Source organism: Sinocyclocheilus grahami, unplaced genomic scaffold (assembly GCF_001515645.1).
Source record: "Sinocyclocheilus grahami isolate Dianchi unplaced genomic scaffold, SAMN03320097.WGS_v1.1 scaffold2497.1, whole genome shotgun sequence".
In the NCBI taxonomy this organism is placed as follows: Eukaryota; Metazoa; Chordata; class Actinopteri; order Cypriniformes; family Cyprinidae; genus Sinocyclocheilus; species Sinocyclocheilus grahami.
Genome location: NW_015507676.1, coordinates 11,998 through 28,274, shown reverse-complemented (window position 1 = coordinate 28,274; position 16,277 = coordinate 11,998). Strand labels below are relative to the sequence as shown.

Here is a 16,277-nt window from a genome sequence, read left to right as displayed (position 1 = left end):
CTTCTAGTGTCTTATTTCCTACTAGAAAGATGTGGCTAAGGCCTGCAATTCATTCAAGAGATCTGGGGTTGGATTTGGCCATTGTTTTGGTGGGCTTGTTCAAGCCCTTCAAGCTTATTGTGTCCGCTTCAGATAAATGTCTGACTTTCAAGATGGCATTCTTCCTTGCAATCACTTCTCTAAAAAAGGGTAGGAGATCTGCAGGCCCTGTCTGTTGCCTCTTCCTGCCTAGAGTTTGCTCCTGGGATGTTAAAAGCTCTTTTTCACCCTAGACAAGGTAATGTGTCTAAGGTGCCTACCAATGTAGCACGTTCTATTGTTTTATCTCCTCCCTTTCAGACAGGTGGATCAAGAGGAGCTTAATTTGCTTTGCCCCTTTAGGGCAATTGATTCTTACGTACACCACTCTTCTTAGTGTTGTAATTTGGACCAGTTGTTGGTCTGCTTTAGTTCACCCAGATGGGGATTCTCAGTCTTTAAAGGGGTCATATGATGCGAATTTCAATTTTTCCTTTCTCTTTGGAGTGTTACAAGCTCTTGGTGCATAAAGAAGATCTCTAAAGTTGCAAAGACTAAAGTCTCAAATCCAAAGAGATATTTTTTATAAAAGTTAAGAGTCAACCACGCCTACCACATGTCTACGTCACGATGTGGGAAGATTTGCATAACGCCGCCCAAACGTTCATGCAAAGAAAGAAGGCGTAACTTTTATTCTCGCTGTAGTATTGTTGCCGCCACCGCCATGTCGTGAGCTGTGTGTTTCGTTGTGAAAGCGAAACTACTTTGTTTGGCCTTCCAAAAGAGGATGATATCCGCTTCGTCATGCCTAGAGCTGATCCTTGCTGGTCGCTGAGGAAATACATCAACTTTGCGCTGTGGATCACCAGATCGGCTTTCACCGTGGACGAAGCAGAGTCCAGCCCGGGGTCGTCACATGTGGTTGCCGCAAGCCCGCCGGCTGCGCCATTCTCAAGCCCCCGGCCGTTCCTCACTCTAGGCCGCCGGCCTCCGCTCACTCTAGCTCACTGTGTGTGATGCTGTGTGTTTCGTTGTGAAAGCGAAACTACTTTGTTTGGCCTTCCAAAAGAGGATACGACTAGAAATCAGTGGTTAAGTTGTATTTACAACACTGTTCCAGAACACTTCAACCCACATATTCAGATGTGTGCAGTGCTTTTTATGGAGGACTGTTTCCTGATCCTGGGAGAGTAGACTACAATGCCGGCTGTTTTGACTCATAGACTGTAAGTACATTTTCATATTTAAAGGATTTGCCACTGATGATTCTAACGCTTTGATTCTAACAATTCTAACCAGTTTTGAGCAGTGTAGAGTAGAGCTTGTTGTTTGTAATTTCTCAGATCACAAATGCAGACATAAAACATTTATGTTTACACGGCGTGATGCAACGCAACGCGTAAAAAGACAGTATAAATCATTCGAGGTATTCGGCCAATCACAACGCACTGGATAGCTGGCCAATCAGAGCACACCTCACTTTTCAAACCAATGTGCTTTGTAAAAATCGACGCGTTTCAGAAAGGCGGGGCATAGAGAAGAAACAATAATATACAGTATGTGCAAAATAATGTGTTTTTGAAACTTAAACCGCATAAACACATTTCATTACACCAAATACACAAAATAATGTTATTTTTAGCAACATCATATGACCCCTTTAAGCAAAGAAAAAGCTAGTGGATTGTAAAGGCTATCTCTGTGGCTTACGAGGTGTGTGGTCTTCTGTTGGCTCGTAAGAGCCCACTCTACGAGGAGTATGGCTGCCTCTTAGGTATTGTTATTAGGGGTTTCCCTTCAGAATGTGTGTGATATGGCCTCTCTACACACCTTCTTTAGATTGTATAGCCCCAATATAGAGTCCATGCATAATCTCAAGCGCTTGCTGCTAAGGTTTTGTGCTCAATATGACTCTGGACGCTGTGTCACCTTGTCATACTTTCGGCATGCCTGATATCGTACTTCAGCCAATCAGAAGCTGATTCTGTTTGATCTGGATATCCTTTAAAGCTTCTGCATTAAGCTGTCATCCATTATGGGATGACATTTCACCAATGACACTGACCAATGACAAGACTAATTCATCACTATAGCTAAGTCTATGCGGCACATTAAAGGTCTAAATGTCTAAAGCATGTGCTCCGGCGTTGTATTGTAAACAATGGCGTCGTCGATATTGTTTATAAACAATATTGTGTGAGACGCAGAGGATATTAGTGAAGAGGATTGCGCAGAACCTGTGCAAGCACACAGCTCTTAATGGTATGTTTTTTGTTTGTTGTTGTCTCATACTTTTAGATATGCTGTTATTTGTAAATGCTACTTCTTATGTTAGCTTTTAATATGCGATTTTATCCTGATTAAAGCTTTAATACAGCACGGCAACTGCATGTGAATCAAATTTTTTTCCCCACTGTATGTGAAAAATATCTGTCTGTCTATACACATAAAGTGTATAATTGGAAGACAGTTCATTGTTGGAGCTGAGCTGATGAACTGAATGAGAGAGAGAGAGAGAAAGAAAGAAAGAGAGAGATGCAGAGCAGAGTGTGTGCAGAGAAGGGGGATCCGAGGAACAGGATTAAGAACATTGATTTTGAATAGTGCTGTCAATCGATTAATCGCGATTAATCACATCTGAAATAAACGTTTTTGTTTACATAATATAATATGTGTGTGTACTGTGTATATTTATTATGTATATTTAAAGACACACACAAACAGCATGTTTTGAAAATATTTACATGTATATATTTATATTCATGTAATTTATATTATATTTTTCTCAAAAATATGCATGCATGTGTATGTATTTGTATATACACAATAAATATACACAGTACACACACCTATACTATGTAAACCAAAACTTTTATTTTGGATGCAATAAATTTTTTTTCGTGCACCCCTAGTTTTGACGGCATGGCAACAACTCTTCCTCTTCTCTAAAGCAGTGCAGCATGGCCCCGCCCCCTTTGTTGCATGTTCCTGGGGGCGGGGTTTATCAGGGTTTGTGATGTCACAACCCCGGGAAGTAGCTCGTTGTAGTCCCTACGAGCCGTTTTTGTAGGTGTTAAACTGCCATAATTTTAAAAGATGATATCTCCATTTGCATTGAACTTTCAGCATCGTAATTTGTTTACGCTCAAACCGCAACACCTACACACTAACGTTAAAAAAGTGAAATCGCAATCAACCACCCCTTTAATATTTATATTTAATGAAAGATTGTGACAATATCAGTGCATGCCCCTTGATAATGGGAAAAACAGATGCTAAAGCATGATGTCACTCACATGTTCGGCCATGTATAGAGACAGTAGAGTTGTACTGGCCACTCCAGGTGCTGATTGTCACAGTGTAGAGACGTCCTGGAACCAGATCACTGAACTCACATTCACTTTGTGTCTTATTGAGCTTCTGACTTTGAAGACGTGTGCTGTTATATTCGATCGCCACTTCGTAATAATCATAATCCCCAGATGCATGATTCCAGTAAACCTTTAGAAAGTCATCTCTGGCTGAGTGGATGGCGGTGGGGTTTTGGACTGTGGACGGCTCTGAAAGAGGAAATATTGCACTTTTATTATTCTCAAAATTTTCGTGAATATAATGAAACATTAAAAACAACACATTGCACTTTAATCAATGAGAAAAAAATTATGATAAATAAGCTTAATGGAAGCCTATTTCAAAGGTAATATTGAAATGTGGAAGGAAATACATATTAGTTGGATTATAAAAGTATATTTGTAATGTACAACAAGAACAAAATAATTTTATTGATTCATTTCATTACTGTAATGAAGATTTAATGGAAAACATAGTGATGGGAAAAAATTTCAGTTTTTCTTTTGATTTTGCTGTGAAATTTCTGAAATTTAAGAACTATATGAATGATGGTGCTATTATTGCTTACGTGTTCTCTCCTGTACAAGTGTTTGGTTTCTGTAACTGCCGCTTTGTGTGGTAATGGAGATGGTGTACAGTCGGCCAGAAACTAGACTCCTGAACACACACTCGGTGGTTGCTTTAGACGCAGCCAGAGTGTGTACGATCTTCTCCTGGTCCTTTAGCATCACCATGTAACTGTCCACATCTCCTTCTGCTGCCTTCCACGACACATTCAGAAAATCTGGACCGCTGTTAGTTACAGTAATGTCAGAAACAGCAGCGGGCACTAAAAACCAAAGAGAGAAGGTTACAGTATGTCAAGAATAATAATAATAATCATTAAGTGAGTCAAATAAAGGTCTCGATGCTGTTTGAAAAGCTTAAACTTCTCAGAATTTCTTTTCTTTTTTCAAACAGAAAGATTGTTTTGTTTCTGCATCCCATAGTCACACATAGAGTGTTACACTTTTAAAGAAATCAACTTACAGTTGGCTACTTATAGCTGACTCTGTGTATTAAATTGAAATATGAGAAAATATTGTAACACTAAAAATGATGCATTACATGTTTAATCAATTAGAAGGCTTTGGCTGAATGTGTCTATATATGGTGTCTAGCTTCTGAACAGTGTGTAACTATCCTCCATTGTTTGGGCAACTTCACAAGAGTTCATTAAATGCTGGCTGAAAATAGAAAGAGCATTTGAGCCCGACAGGATGTGTTTAATATGACCCGCTCCTTTTATGCAGAGCTTCCTGAAATTCCATAAATCCCTTTTGTATTGACCTGCAAATTGTTTTGCATTTCTGTTGTGAATTTAATCTGTGGGAAAATAGTTACGGGGAAATATAAAATCTATATTATTAGTTTATTAATAGAATATTTTACATAATCTGAAATTATATATATATTTAAACACACACACATATACATGTTTTTGTCAAGTGGGTTAATACATTTAAGTCTTCAAAGTTTAGGATTATAATATAACATGGAAATAATTATTTATGATAACATGCAACAAATTATATATTTTATTTTTATGAATGTATTGGAATCTCTAAATAATATATAGGCATAAAAAAATTGTCAGTAGCTAGGAAGACATGAAGTCCTGCATAGCAAGAGAGTAAGAGAGCATGATAACAATGGAAAGTGCATACCATGATTTTGTTAAACACTTATTTAATCTGGGTTAATGTTACCTGTACGACATTCGGCCTCAGCTAGTTTGGAAGTCTGTGATCCGCTGACAGTGGTAACTAGTAATCTGTGTAAAGCACCGGGTCTGAGGAAGGGAAGCAGGATGGAGGTTGTGTTTGCTGAAACAGAAACGTTGTGCACTGTCTGTCCGATCCATAACAGAGCTAAGTTGTAGAAATCCAGATCTCCAGATGGTTTCTCCCAGCTTGCATTCAGACTAGCTGATTTTCCCTTGTTACTTAGTTTCAGGTGATTCACCTTTAAAGGCACTGAGAACACATCATTTGATTACAATCAGATTCTTTAAATATGTAATTTCCTATAATAATTAAACACACTTCTATTTGTTAATATTAGTTAATGCATTTAAATTATTCTTTTTTATTTTAAGTTCAGATTACAAATGTTGCTGTTAATTGATGTTTGTTCATAATCTAATAACTTGTATGAATGTAAAAGTGTAAAAAGAAAGCGTTTGGTCTCGTTCTGTATCACGTATCTTGTCAGTGTCTGCGCTTGCTTGGCCATTTGTTGTGGAGAAAACAAGGAAAGTGTGTTCAAGCGCCAGCAGAAAACAGTGTAAAGAAATACTCTTTGAGAGAAGCAGTCTTTATCATCGGAAGTTAAAAGTAGCTCGTAAGTGTATTTACTTGTCTCATTAGTGTGTAGTGCAGTTGCTGTTGCTAAGAAACGCTTCTTTTTTTACTGTGTGGAGACGTACTGATATCGCTTTTGGTCTCGTTCTGTATCGCGTATCTTGTCAGTGTCTGCGCTTGCTTGGCCATTTGTTGTGGAGAAAACAAGGAAAGTGTGTTCAAGCGCCAGCAGAAAACAGTGTAAAGAAATACTCTTTGAGAGAAGCAGTCTTTATCATCGGAAGTTAAAAGTAGCTCGTAAGTGTATTTACTTGTCTCATTAGTGTGTAGTGCAGTTGTTGTTGCTAAGAAACGCTTCTTTTTTTACTGTGTGGAGACGTACTGATATCGCTTTTGGTCTCGTTCTGTATCGCTTATCTTGTCAGTGTCTGCGCTTGCTTGGCCATTTGTTGTGGAGAAAATAAGGAAAGTGTGTCCAGCTGAATTAATGTAGTATTTTGTTAGAAGGGTATAAAAAAGCTTAGTCAGCGTCGCGTGAAGGCCTCCTCGTGTGAAGACCGAATAGTGTAAAGACCATCGACTCTACCGTGCGACTCCACTTGGCAGGTGTTATGTTAGAATCATTATTATACTCTTATACCTTTTGTTCTTTAATATTTGAATTGTTTTTAGCTTTATTTTTTGTTTTTCATTTAAATGTTAAGTTTTTAAATTTTGTTGCATGCATTTGTCATTTTTATTTAATCTCTTTATTTTAAAATGTGTATAGGTAGTATTTAAGTTTTAGCTTTTAGTTTTGGATCTGTTTTTAGTTATTTTAATACTACAATTGATTGCTTCTATTGCCCTCATTTGTAAGTCGCTTTGGATAAAAGCGTCTGATAAATGACTAAATAAATTAATTAATTAAAAAAAATAGAATGTAGAAATTAACATGAACCAACATCACATAATTCTGAAAAGTGTTGTTCATTGTTGTTTTTCAATAAGTTAGTTCACTAATAGTTCACATGGATTAACTAATGTTTACATATATCACCCTATTGTAAAGAGTTACTGAAAATACATTTATAACATTTCGACATTTCAATAAAAAAAATAAATAAATACATTTCTGTTACCATATGGTTTCTTTTTATGCAACCTTAAATCATTCAGTACCCACATCTTAGAATTTAGTGTGAATTAAAATTAGGTAGTGCTGGCCAGAAGTACTTATTTTTCTGGTAACGTTTTACAATAAGGTTCCATTTGTTAACATTATTTAACTACATTAGTTTATATGAACTAACAATAAAAATACTGCATGTATTATTATTAGTTAATCTCAGCAATTATTAATACATTATTAAAATCAAAAGTTGTATCTGTTAATATTATTTAATGGGCCTAAGCTAACAAACAAACTAGAATATTCATCAGTTTTGAAATTAGACATAACCTAGACTTTTCTTACATGTTCTTCCCTTTACTGTAGCAGAACCACGCAGGTTCTTTGTGGTAGTGGTTACAGTAATGTCGTACAGGCGACCAGGCGTGAGGACATTAAACGTGCACTCTCTCATGTCACGACTCAGGGTTCGTGTATGAATAGCTGTAGATGTGTTGCTTTGAAAAAGCTGTACAATGTAACCATCGCGGGATGATGAGCCAAAGGGGTGAGTCCACAGAGCACTTAGGGAGGTCTCGTCTGAGTGACGGATGTGCAATTGAGATACTGGCTGAAGACCTGAAAAGAAATAGACCAATACCAAAAGAAATATGTTACAAAACCCCAACTAGTTTGAAATAATGTTGTGTTAGGAATAAAATACAACAGTATTATTTTTAAAAAATTAGGGTACAGGGCATTTTGGGGGGATTTACAGTAAAAATAGAAATGTGAAGGTTATGTTATAAACCACTTAATTTGTATGTTATCTTGGAGACAAAATTGTAAAATTGAATATAACTTTACCCAGAAAAGGTTAGCGAGTGTTGTTTTCACAGAAAAATCATACTGTTAGTGTCTTGTGGCTACACTTAAATTCTGCTGACTTTACTAGTAATGAAGCTAGAATATTAAATAACTAATAATTTTATGTGTTGAAGTCACATGACAAAAAAGCATAGCATACTACATCTACTGTTGTTTTAAATAGCAGACTGTATAGTCTATACATTATACAGTGTGCTTGGGTTCCAAACACGGATTAAAATCCTATTCAACCAAGACAAAGTTTGGCATGAAAATTCAGCATGACAAAGTTTTTGTTTTGTCTTGTTTTTAAATGGAGGAGGGTTGTGGCCAATCAGTCTACTCTTAAAAATCTAAAACAATTATTGGCATCTATGGTTCCATAAAGAAAATTTAACATGCTTGGAACCTTTCCATTGGACAGTAGGTTCTTTAAATTATTAAAACAGTGCTTTCAAGAACTGCTAACTGAAAGGTTTTTTTTGTAGAAACCAAAATTGTCCTTCTATGGCATCGCTGTGAAAACCTCTCTTTGGTCCCTTTATTTTTAAGACCGTACTACAGTAATAACAGTCTATATTATGGAATGTATGTGCATGTAGTGTTAATCAAAAAATGTTCTGTCATTAACTGCAACAAGTGCTTTTAGTCATTTTGACAGTGAACAAATATTTTATTTCCATGCTTTAGAAACATTCCTGTAAAAACTGCTAGGGACTACATGTGAAAAGGGGGGGAAATGTGAAAACTATCTGGGAAAGAAACACAAGTAAGTATTTGGGAAGAAAAATGAAAGATTCTCATTGCATTTCAGTTAACTATTCATAATATTCATTCTTGGAGTACCAATAACACTCCTTAATTAAACACACCTGATTCAACTCATCAGCTAATTAGTGGAGACTCCAAGGCTGTGTCCGAAATCGCCCCCTATACCCTCATTCACTATTCCCTACATTAGGTCACTAATTCAGTTCACTAGAAGGAGTGAATGAAAACGAGTGAGTGAATTCGGACACTGAGTGCACCAGAAGGAATGCTGCTTTTGCATAGTTTGTGCTTGCTGTTTATTTTAATCATTTGAAACTAGCAAACTAGCAGCTCCAGTAGTAAGATTAAAGGATTTATCTTGAACTCTGTCACGGAAATTATGTATAAACCCTAATCAAACAATTGAATAATCAATGAATTTATACCCGTGTTATACATTATGCTGTACGCCATGGATGAGCGCTTTGTAAAAATGAACAGATTGATTATTCAGCTGCGGGCGCCATCTTCTGGCGATATGCGGGAGTTCATTCAGCACGTGACTCACGGTGCATTATGGGAATTCTCTAGCCGTTGAGCACCAGTTGTACACTTGTTTTTGCAGCGCATTGTGGGATTGAATGAGTGCACTCGAGAACTTCCACTATGGTTTCGGACACCACTAAAAATGGCTGTTCCCTCAAATAGTGCCCTATTTAAGGGTATAGGGGGCGATTTCGGACACAGCCCAACACTTGGGTATCAGACAAAGATTAAACTGGAGAACAGATTACAAGAATGCAGCGTCTGTTGTCTTTTTCATATTTGAAATGTGGAAAAGAAAATAATCAGGACAAACAGAATACAGCAGACTGAAAAGAGCTCTTGCCACAAATATTCTTGTGATACCCAGTGTCAAATTAAAATTAGTTACATTAAAAAAGTGAAGTGTGGCCAAGTATGGTGACCCATACTTGGAATTTGTGCTTTGCATTTAACCCATCCAAAGTGCACACACACAGCAGTGAACACACACCCGGAGCAGTGGGCAGCCATTTATGCTGCGGCGCCCGGGGAGCAGTTGGGGGTTCGGTGCCTTGCTCAAGGGCACCTCAGTCGTGGTATTGAAGGTGGAAGAGAGCGCTGTACATTCACTCCCCCCACCCACAATCCCTGCCGGTACGAGACTTGAACCTGCAACCTTTGGGTTACGAGTCCAACTCTCTAAACATTAGGCCACGACTTATTTTACTGATTAGAAAAAAGTGGTCCGGAAATTCATGCACAGGCACTTTTAAATGCTTGTTCACAAGTATAGCTATTTTAAAATGAATTATAATGAATAGAGAACTATTTCAAAAACAGGTAAAATGTGTCTTCAGTGAATTTTAGATTATTTATAGTTATTTAGAGCAGCAATTCACAACTACTTTCCTGGGGAACCACTGCTCTGCACATCTGCTTATCTGACACTCTTAGGCCCCATCCACACAGAGACGCGTTTAGCTGTATACGTATAAATTTAGGATTGTATAGGCATTTCGTCCAGACGGATCCGGCGTTTTGGGAGAGTGAAACCAACATTTTTTTAAACCGGCTCCCAGAGTGGATAAATCTGAAAACGCTGCCCTTGCGTTTTCGTGTGAACAGCGAAGCCGTATATTTTCTGAAACAATGACGTCATCAGCCCACGTCTCGTCCCTAGTCAGACACCGCTACACGTAACAGCAACAAAAACATGAACAAACACTGAACGATTGTCTTTTTATTAACTAACATTAACACAGATTAATAAATGTACTGTTCCATGTTTGTTTGCGCAAGGTTTATGTGCATAGTCCAAGTCTTCTTCTCCGTTTTTAGTGTATCTCTGTGGCAGAATTACAGCACCACATATTGGTCTGGCATGTATACTACAGCGTTTTGTGTCAGTTTTGTGGTTTCGTGTGGACGCAGATATTTCTTGAGACAAGGGGAAAAAATCGGATCGGATAGGGAAAGCTCTGGCTTCGTGTGGACGTAGCCTTAGTTCCTAGTTCCTTAGTAGCCTTAGCCTTAGATAGTTTAGCTCTCTTAAGAAGCCAATGATCTGAATCAGCTGCGTTAAATAAGGAAGACATACAAAATGTGATGGCACCCCAAGACTGGAGTTGAGAACGACCAATTTAGAGTATCAACACATGGTTACCTATTTCCTCCTCGTAATAGACTGTATTAGCCAGGCCTCCATTCTCTACACTGACTGCCATGCTGTACACTCTGCCAGGCTGCAGATTTAACCATGACAAGAGTATTTCCTTTGCCATTCTGTCCACAGTTTGGTTAGCAAGGATTTCACTTCCATTTGAAAGCACCACACGGATGTGCTCCCATTCCCCGGAAGGGGGCGTCCAAGTGATCTTTAGTGTGTCACGATCAGACAGGTTCTCCATCACCAGATCTGACACCTTTCCTGGTTCTAATAGGGAAAACACAATGTTAAATGCAAATAGTAAAAACTATCAATTAAAAGTATTAAGTAAAAACTATGTAATTACATTTAAATAATTCAATTTAACAGCAGCATTCTAGAAGTTGATTCTTATTAAAACTACTAAAGTTATTCAGTCAAAAGCACTAAATGATTTTCCCTTTTTTATTCATATTAAATAGACAGCAACAGGTACTACATTAGGCTCCTGTAAACATAATACACAAATCTAACACACTGTTACACATGCATTTACTTTATAACCTACTGTGTTAATGTGAACCTTGTGCGTTTTTGACAGTGTTTTGCTCCAAGTGCTCTGTGAAAAACTTATTTTGTATATTGACCATATGTCTTTGCTTTCACACCAAAACAGCCTTTTACAGCATGGAATAATAAATTATCTGTTGAGTATTTTGAGCTGAAACTTCACAGACACATTATAGGGACACCTGAGAATTATATTACATCTTGTAAAAGGCCACTGAGGCCAGTGTTTAATAGTCTTTTAAATGTGGTGAGACAACAGCAGTTAAGAAAGCATCTCATCAAAAGCATCTGATGATAACAATGTGGATAAGAAGACATTAAAACAGAAGAAACTAAACAGAAGAAATTAAAAGATTCCCATGGCAAAGAAGAAAATTGCCATGGACCAATGGTAGTTTGAAGGTGTTTACCAGCTGGAGCAAACTTTTCCAGGAAGCTTGTTTTGAATTCTTGAAACGAACTCCAAACTAACTTTGTTTTGGCCTGATTTTGTCTGAAATGACGTCAAACCATTTTGTTCTTCGATTTCACTTAAAGTATATTTTTAAAGGTTGCTGTGTATTAATATAGCATCAGTGTTTTGCTGCTTCTGTTATTGTTGGCAAACAATAATGCAGCATGACATTTTGTTCAGGCTTTTGAAAGAGCTTTTTTCAAATATTTTGATGTAACAGAGGAAAAGTGCTCACACAACTGAAAATAGGTGGCAGAAAAAGAGTGCAGCAGCTTTTGTTTTTGTTCTGATAACACAAGGCCACAACAAATAAGGCAGTATTCATTTTTTGTACTTCAAACTAAACTTATGACTTCAGGCCAACCAAATTTAAATTCTGACTAGTGCCGTTCCAAACAACACATTTCACAATGATTACAACTCAAAAATATGTTGAATGACTGAACCTCACCACGTTAGATCTGTAGCACTGTATACAAACAGATTGTGTCAAAGAGGCTTCAGAGTGATTTGATGAGCCAAATAAACTGAATGTAATCAAGTTGAGTATGTTTGAGAATTTGCTGTCAAGATCTCAAAGAGGGATAATGAACATAGCCAATCAAACAAAACGGCATAGCAAATGGCTGCAATATAACAAAGAGTGAAAAATTTAAGGGGGTCTGAATACTTTCCGTACCCACTGTATATATACTAACTTGAATAAAAACGTGTTTTAGATGTGTCTATAAGACACATTTAAATATACTGCAATTAAGTAATATCTTGCAAATCATGCAGATGATAAACAGTGATCCCTTTGGTTTTGTTGCTTCTGACGGACAGTATCATAACAATCCTCATGGTAAAGTGGTCAGAAACGAATAGGTGTGGACACAATGTGTCCTGCTGTGAATTATTCTTAGAGAAGGGAGCAGCATGTCTAGCAACCTATGTGCAAACATGATAACGCTGATCTTTGCTTTTTTAAGAAAGCTCTTCCTAATGAGGCTTTGTTGAAAGGGTATTGTGAGAAGACAGGATAAGAAACCTTTAAGGTTGAAAGTCAAATTCAGGCAACCTCTTCTAATGACTTTTTTTTTCCTTGAGACCCAGTCATTGTTTATTTAACATTTTTTTTGATCATGTTAATTATCCAAGCTAAGTAATAAAATGCAATATTCAATAACTAAAATACAAAATGAAATGAACTGGCCCTACATTGTCTTTTGTTTTAATCACAGAAATCTGAACAGAAGGAGCCTCTAATATGCCTGATGATATTTTTATGAATATTTACAGGTAGGGATTTCTAGACACTTTTTATACTTTGTTCTCAAATGCAATCATAAGTAACCTAAATATCCAAATACCTTTGGGGTCCACTGTACATGTTATATGTGACCCTGGACCACAAAACCAGTCATAAGGGTCAATTTTTTGAAATTTAGATTTATACATCATCTGAATGGTTGGATCAATGGATCAATCATCCATTGATGTATGGTTTGTTAGGATAGGACAATATTTGGCCGAGATCCAACTGTTTGAAAATCTGGAATCTTAGGGTTCAAAATAATCTAAATATTGAGAAAATCGTCTTTAAAGTTGTCCAAATGAAGTTCTTAGCAATGCATATTACTAATCAAAAATTAAGTTTTAATATGTTTATTGCATATGTGACCCTGGACCAACCAACCAGTCGGAAGAGTTTTTTTAACTAAATTGAGATTTATACATCATATGAAAGCTGATAAGCTTTCCGTTGATGTATGGTTTGTTAGGATAGGACAATATTTGGCCGAGATCCAACTGTTTGAAAATCTGGAATCTTAGGGTTCAAAATAATCTAAATATTGAGAAAATCGTCTTTAAAGTTGTCCAAATGAAGTTCTTAGCAATGCATATTACTAATCAAAAATTAAGTTTTAATATGTTTACAGTAGGAAACTTACAAAATATCTTCATGGAACATGATCGTTACTTAATATCCTAATGATGTTTGGCATACAAGAAAAATCAATCATTTTGACCCATACAATGTATTTTTGGCTATTGCTACAAATATACCCCAGCGACTTAAGACTGGTTTTGTGGTCTAGGCTCACATATAAGCATTACTGTAATCAGATCTCTGAGAGCTAACGAGTCTTTGTATATATGAGAACAAAAGAACAATGAGCCGGATGGGAGGGGGAGAATGGACTGATAGAAATGACCCACAGTTAAACTCCTGTTTTGGAGTTTAGCCCAGTTATACAGCATATACACGGCACATTATCAGTACGAGCCAACCTTTCCTCATATTTAGAGAAGCTTTTGACATTTGGCCATTTGGATTTGCACATAGAACTCTAGATTTACATAATCTGTGTTTCTCAAGTTCTTTCATACAGTTATTCCCATAAAGATGATTTGAAGCACAAAAGTGTGTTAATATTCTGAATATTCTGAATGTCCTCTCTGGAAATTGACTCTCTCTGCCTGCCCCAAAATGTATGTTTAACTTTGACTTCTGCCGATATTGTAACCTTGTAGATTGTAATCTTCAATTTTTGAAGATTATCATGATGTTTAAAAGAATCATAAACTTTGGTCACAGACTTTATTTTCAGCAATACTGCAAAAGCCAATAAATTCTACTTTTTTTTTGAGGGAAACAGGGTGATGTAAACTTCCAGATTGGCTTACAAAAAATATTATCACTGCAGCTTTTATTACGCATTTTATGAGGCTCCAGTGGCTATGACATATTTCGCACAGTCTTATAGTCTATCGTTAAACAATTGTTTTAATTAAAAGTTATACACAAAATGACTTTAAAATCATACAGCCATATTATTTCTGCAAGCACAGAATGTTTTAGTTCAATTTATCATCAAACAAACAATATAAATATTGAAATTAAATAAAGAAATAATGCATAACCACTTGTTTATAACTTGGCAACATTTGTATAGCTGCTAACTGGGAGTAAATCATGTTCTTTGTGGTTTATATGACGGTAAGTTAACCCCTCTGAGGTCACATTTTTGTGCCAGACAAATAAGAATTAGAAAAATGTTGAAAAGACAGCTTGTGTTTAGCTTGCCATTTTCTTATATTGTTATTGCTGCTGCTGCTGCTGCTGTTGTTGTTTACAGTAATTTTCATGAAATACCTTCACTTTTTTTCAGCATGGGTTATATTCGGGTCAGTGTTCAAATTTAATGTCATTTGACAAAAAATGCAATAATAATGATGTTAGAAATCTAAACTACAACGAGGAAGGCTTCAAAAAAGTTATAACAGCAATTTTTAACTTCAGAGTCGACATTGTGTATTTGTTTCACCGCATCTCTGCAGGTAACCACTTAAAAGTATTAGCACTGAGTAAAATAACAGCTAACCTCTTAATAACATTATTTGAAGAATCATTCATGTTTGGAGAATAACCGCTGTGAGTTACACATGCTCAAGTTTAATAGAGGTCTATTCTGCGAGAAACAGTAGTGATGCTTGATTTGACTTGTATCAGACTGAACACAATGCAAATAATACAACATTCATTATTAAAAAGCAAGATTCTTACTCGTTGGCAGGGAGACAGTGTGTTGAGTCTGTTGTTTTTCATCCACTTTTGATATTATATCTAGGTGATGCCACGTTCCAGGATCTAAATTCTCAGTTTTGCACTCAAAATGTGTCAAATGTTCCTGGTCTTGATGACAGTCTTTTGAATCATTGTGTCTGTCCTTGACAGAAACTGTGTATTGGCATTTCACATCTTCATTATTCAGCGTAATGTGTATTGAATCTGTGGTAGAAATGGCCTTCACAACTTTAATGCTACATTTCTGTGTGTCTACCACCATGGTACTCTACAAAATAAAAAATGAGAAACACCTTTACTGGACTGATAAAACAGCTTACAGAAGTCTACATACAGAAAAGTATTTTTGTAAGTTGAAATCAAGTTTTTACAAGAAGTATAATTATTATTTTTTTTTTTTAAATATGTTTATTAAAACTTACCAATATTCCACATGCTACCCAAACAGCTACATGAATGGCTTTTCTTCTCGGCATTGTTATTTTTTTCTTCTCTTTTTTTTTTAGATGTTTTTAGTCAATACACAGAAATCCAGTTGAAAAAGGCACATCGTTCCTTGGTATATATTCCAGAGAGTTCTTTCAAAGTACTTTTCTGAAAATCCAGCCTAGAGGACCTCTGTGGGAACTGCTCACTTTCACTCATTAGCCCACCACAATCAGGAAAGTGTGAAGGAAAACAATCCCGTCTCTAAAGGATATCCTCAATCAAACGTCTAGTGAAGCATTGTTTTTGGTAGTCCAGTGGAGACACGTTGCACAGTCTCTCTAAAATACTCAAACTCTACTAGACTAGCACAAAAATGAGGCAAAAATTGGTTTCTTCAGCATGCATGTGCCATCAAAAGCTTTAAGGTCATAAATGCCGGTGAATTGGAACTTTTGCTGAAACAATAGATGTCAATGACTTTCTGCTCCATGAACATTCAATACAGCCCAACCCCACTTCCTTCCTGTGTTCCCAGCGCTCCTGCAGAACGATGTGTTGAACAGAGAAATCTTGTACTAGTAATTGGCTTGCAAATGTTCTTGCATCACAAAAATTCCATAAAACTAAATTATTTCATTTTTAAGATCATTTGTATATCATAGATG

At 36.5% G+C, this 16,277-nt stretch overlaps 1 protein-coding gene across 1 annotated transcript in view; it reads right to left on the bottom strand.

Moving 5' to 3' along the window:
• The window catches only part of LOC107575178 (receptor-type tyrosine-protein phosphatase beta-like), a 38,525-nt gene extending 22,463 nt beyond the window's left edge, over positions 1-16,062 (bottom strand). The window contains exons 1-7 of the mRNA XM_016261598.1: positions 15,606-16,062; positions 15,163-15,451; positions 10,607-10,876; positions 7,168-7,440; positions 5,118-5,384; positions 3,938-4,198; positions 3,315-3,578 (exon numbers count right to left, since the gene is read on the bottom strand). Coding sequence (XP_016117084.1) covers positions 3,315-3,578; positions 3,938-4,198; positions 5,118-5,384; positions 7,168-7,440; positions 10,607-10,876; positions 15,163-15,451; positions 15,606-15,659 — 1,678 coding nt within the window. The 5' untranslated portion in view covers positions 15,660-16,062. The remainder of the gene's footprint in view (positions 1-3,314; positions 3,579-3,937; positions 4,199-5,117; positions 5,385-7,167; positions 7,441-10,606; positions 10,877-15,162; positions 15,452-15,605) is intronic.
• Between the last annotated feature and the right edge of the window lie 215 nt (positions 16,063-16,277).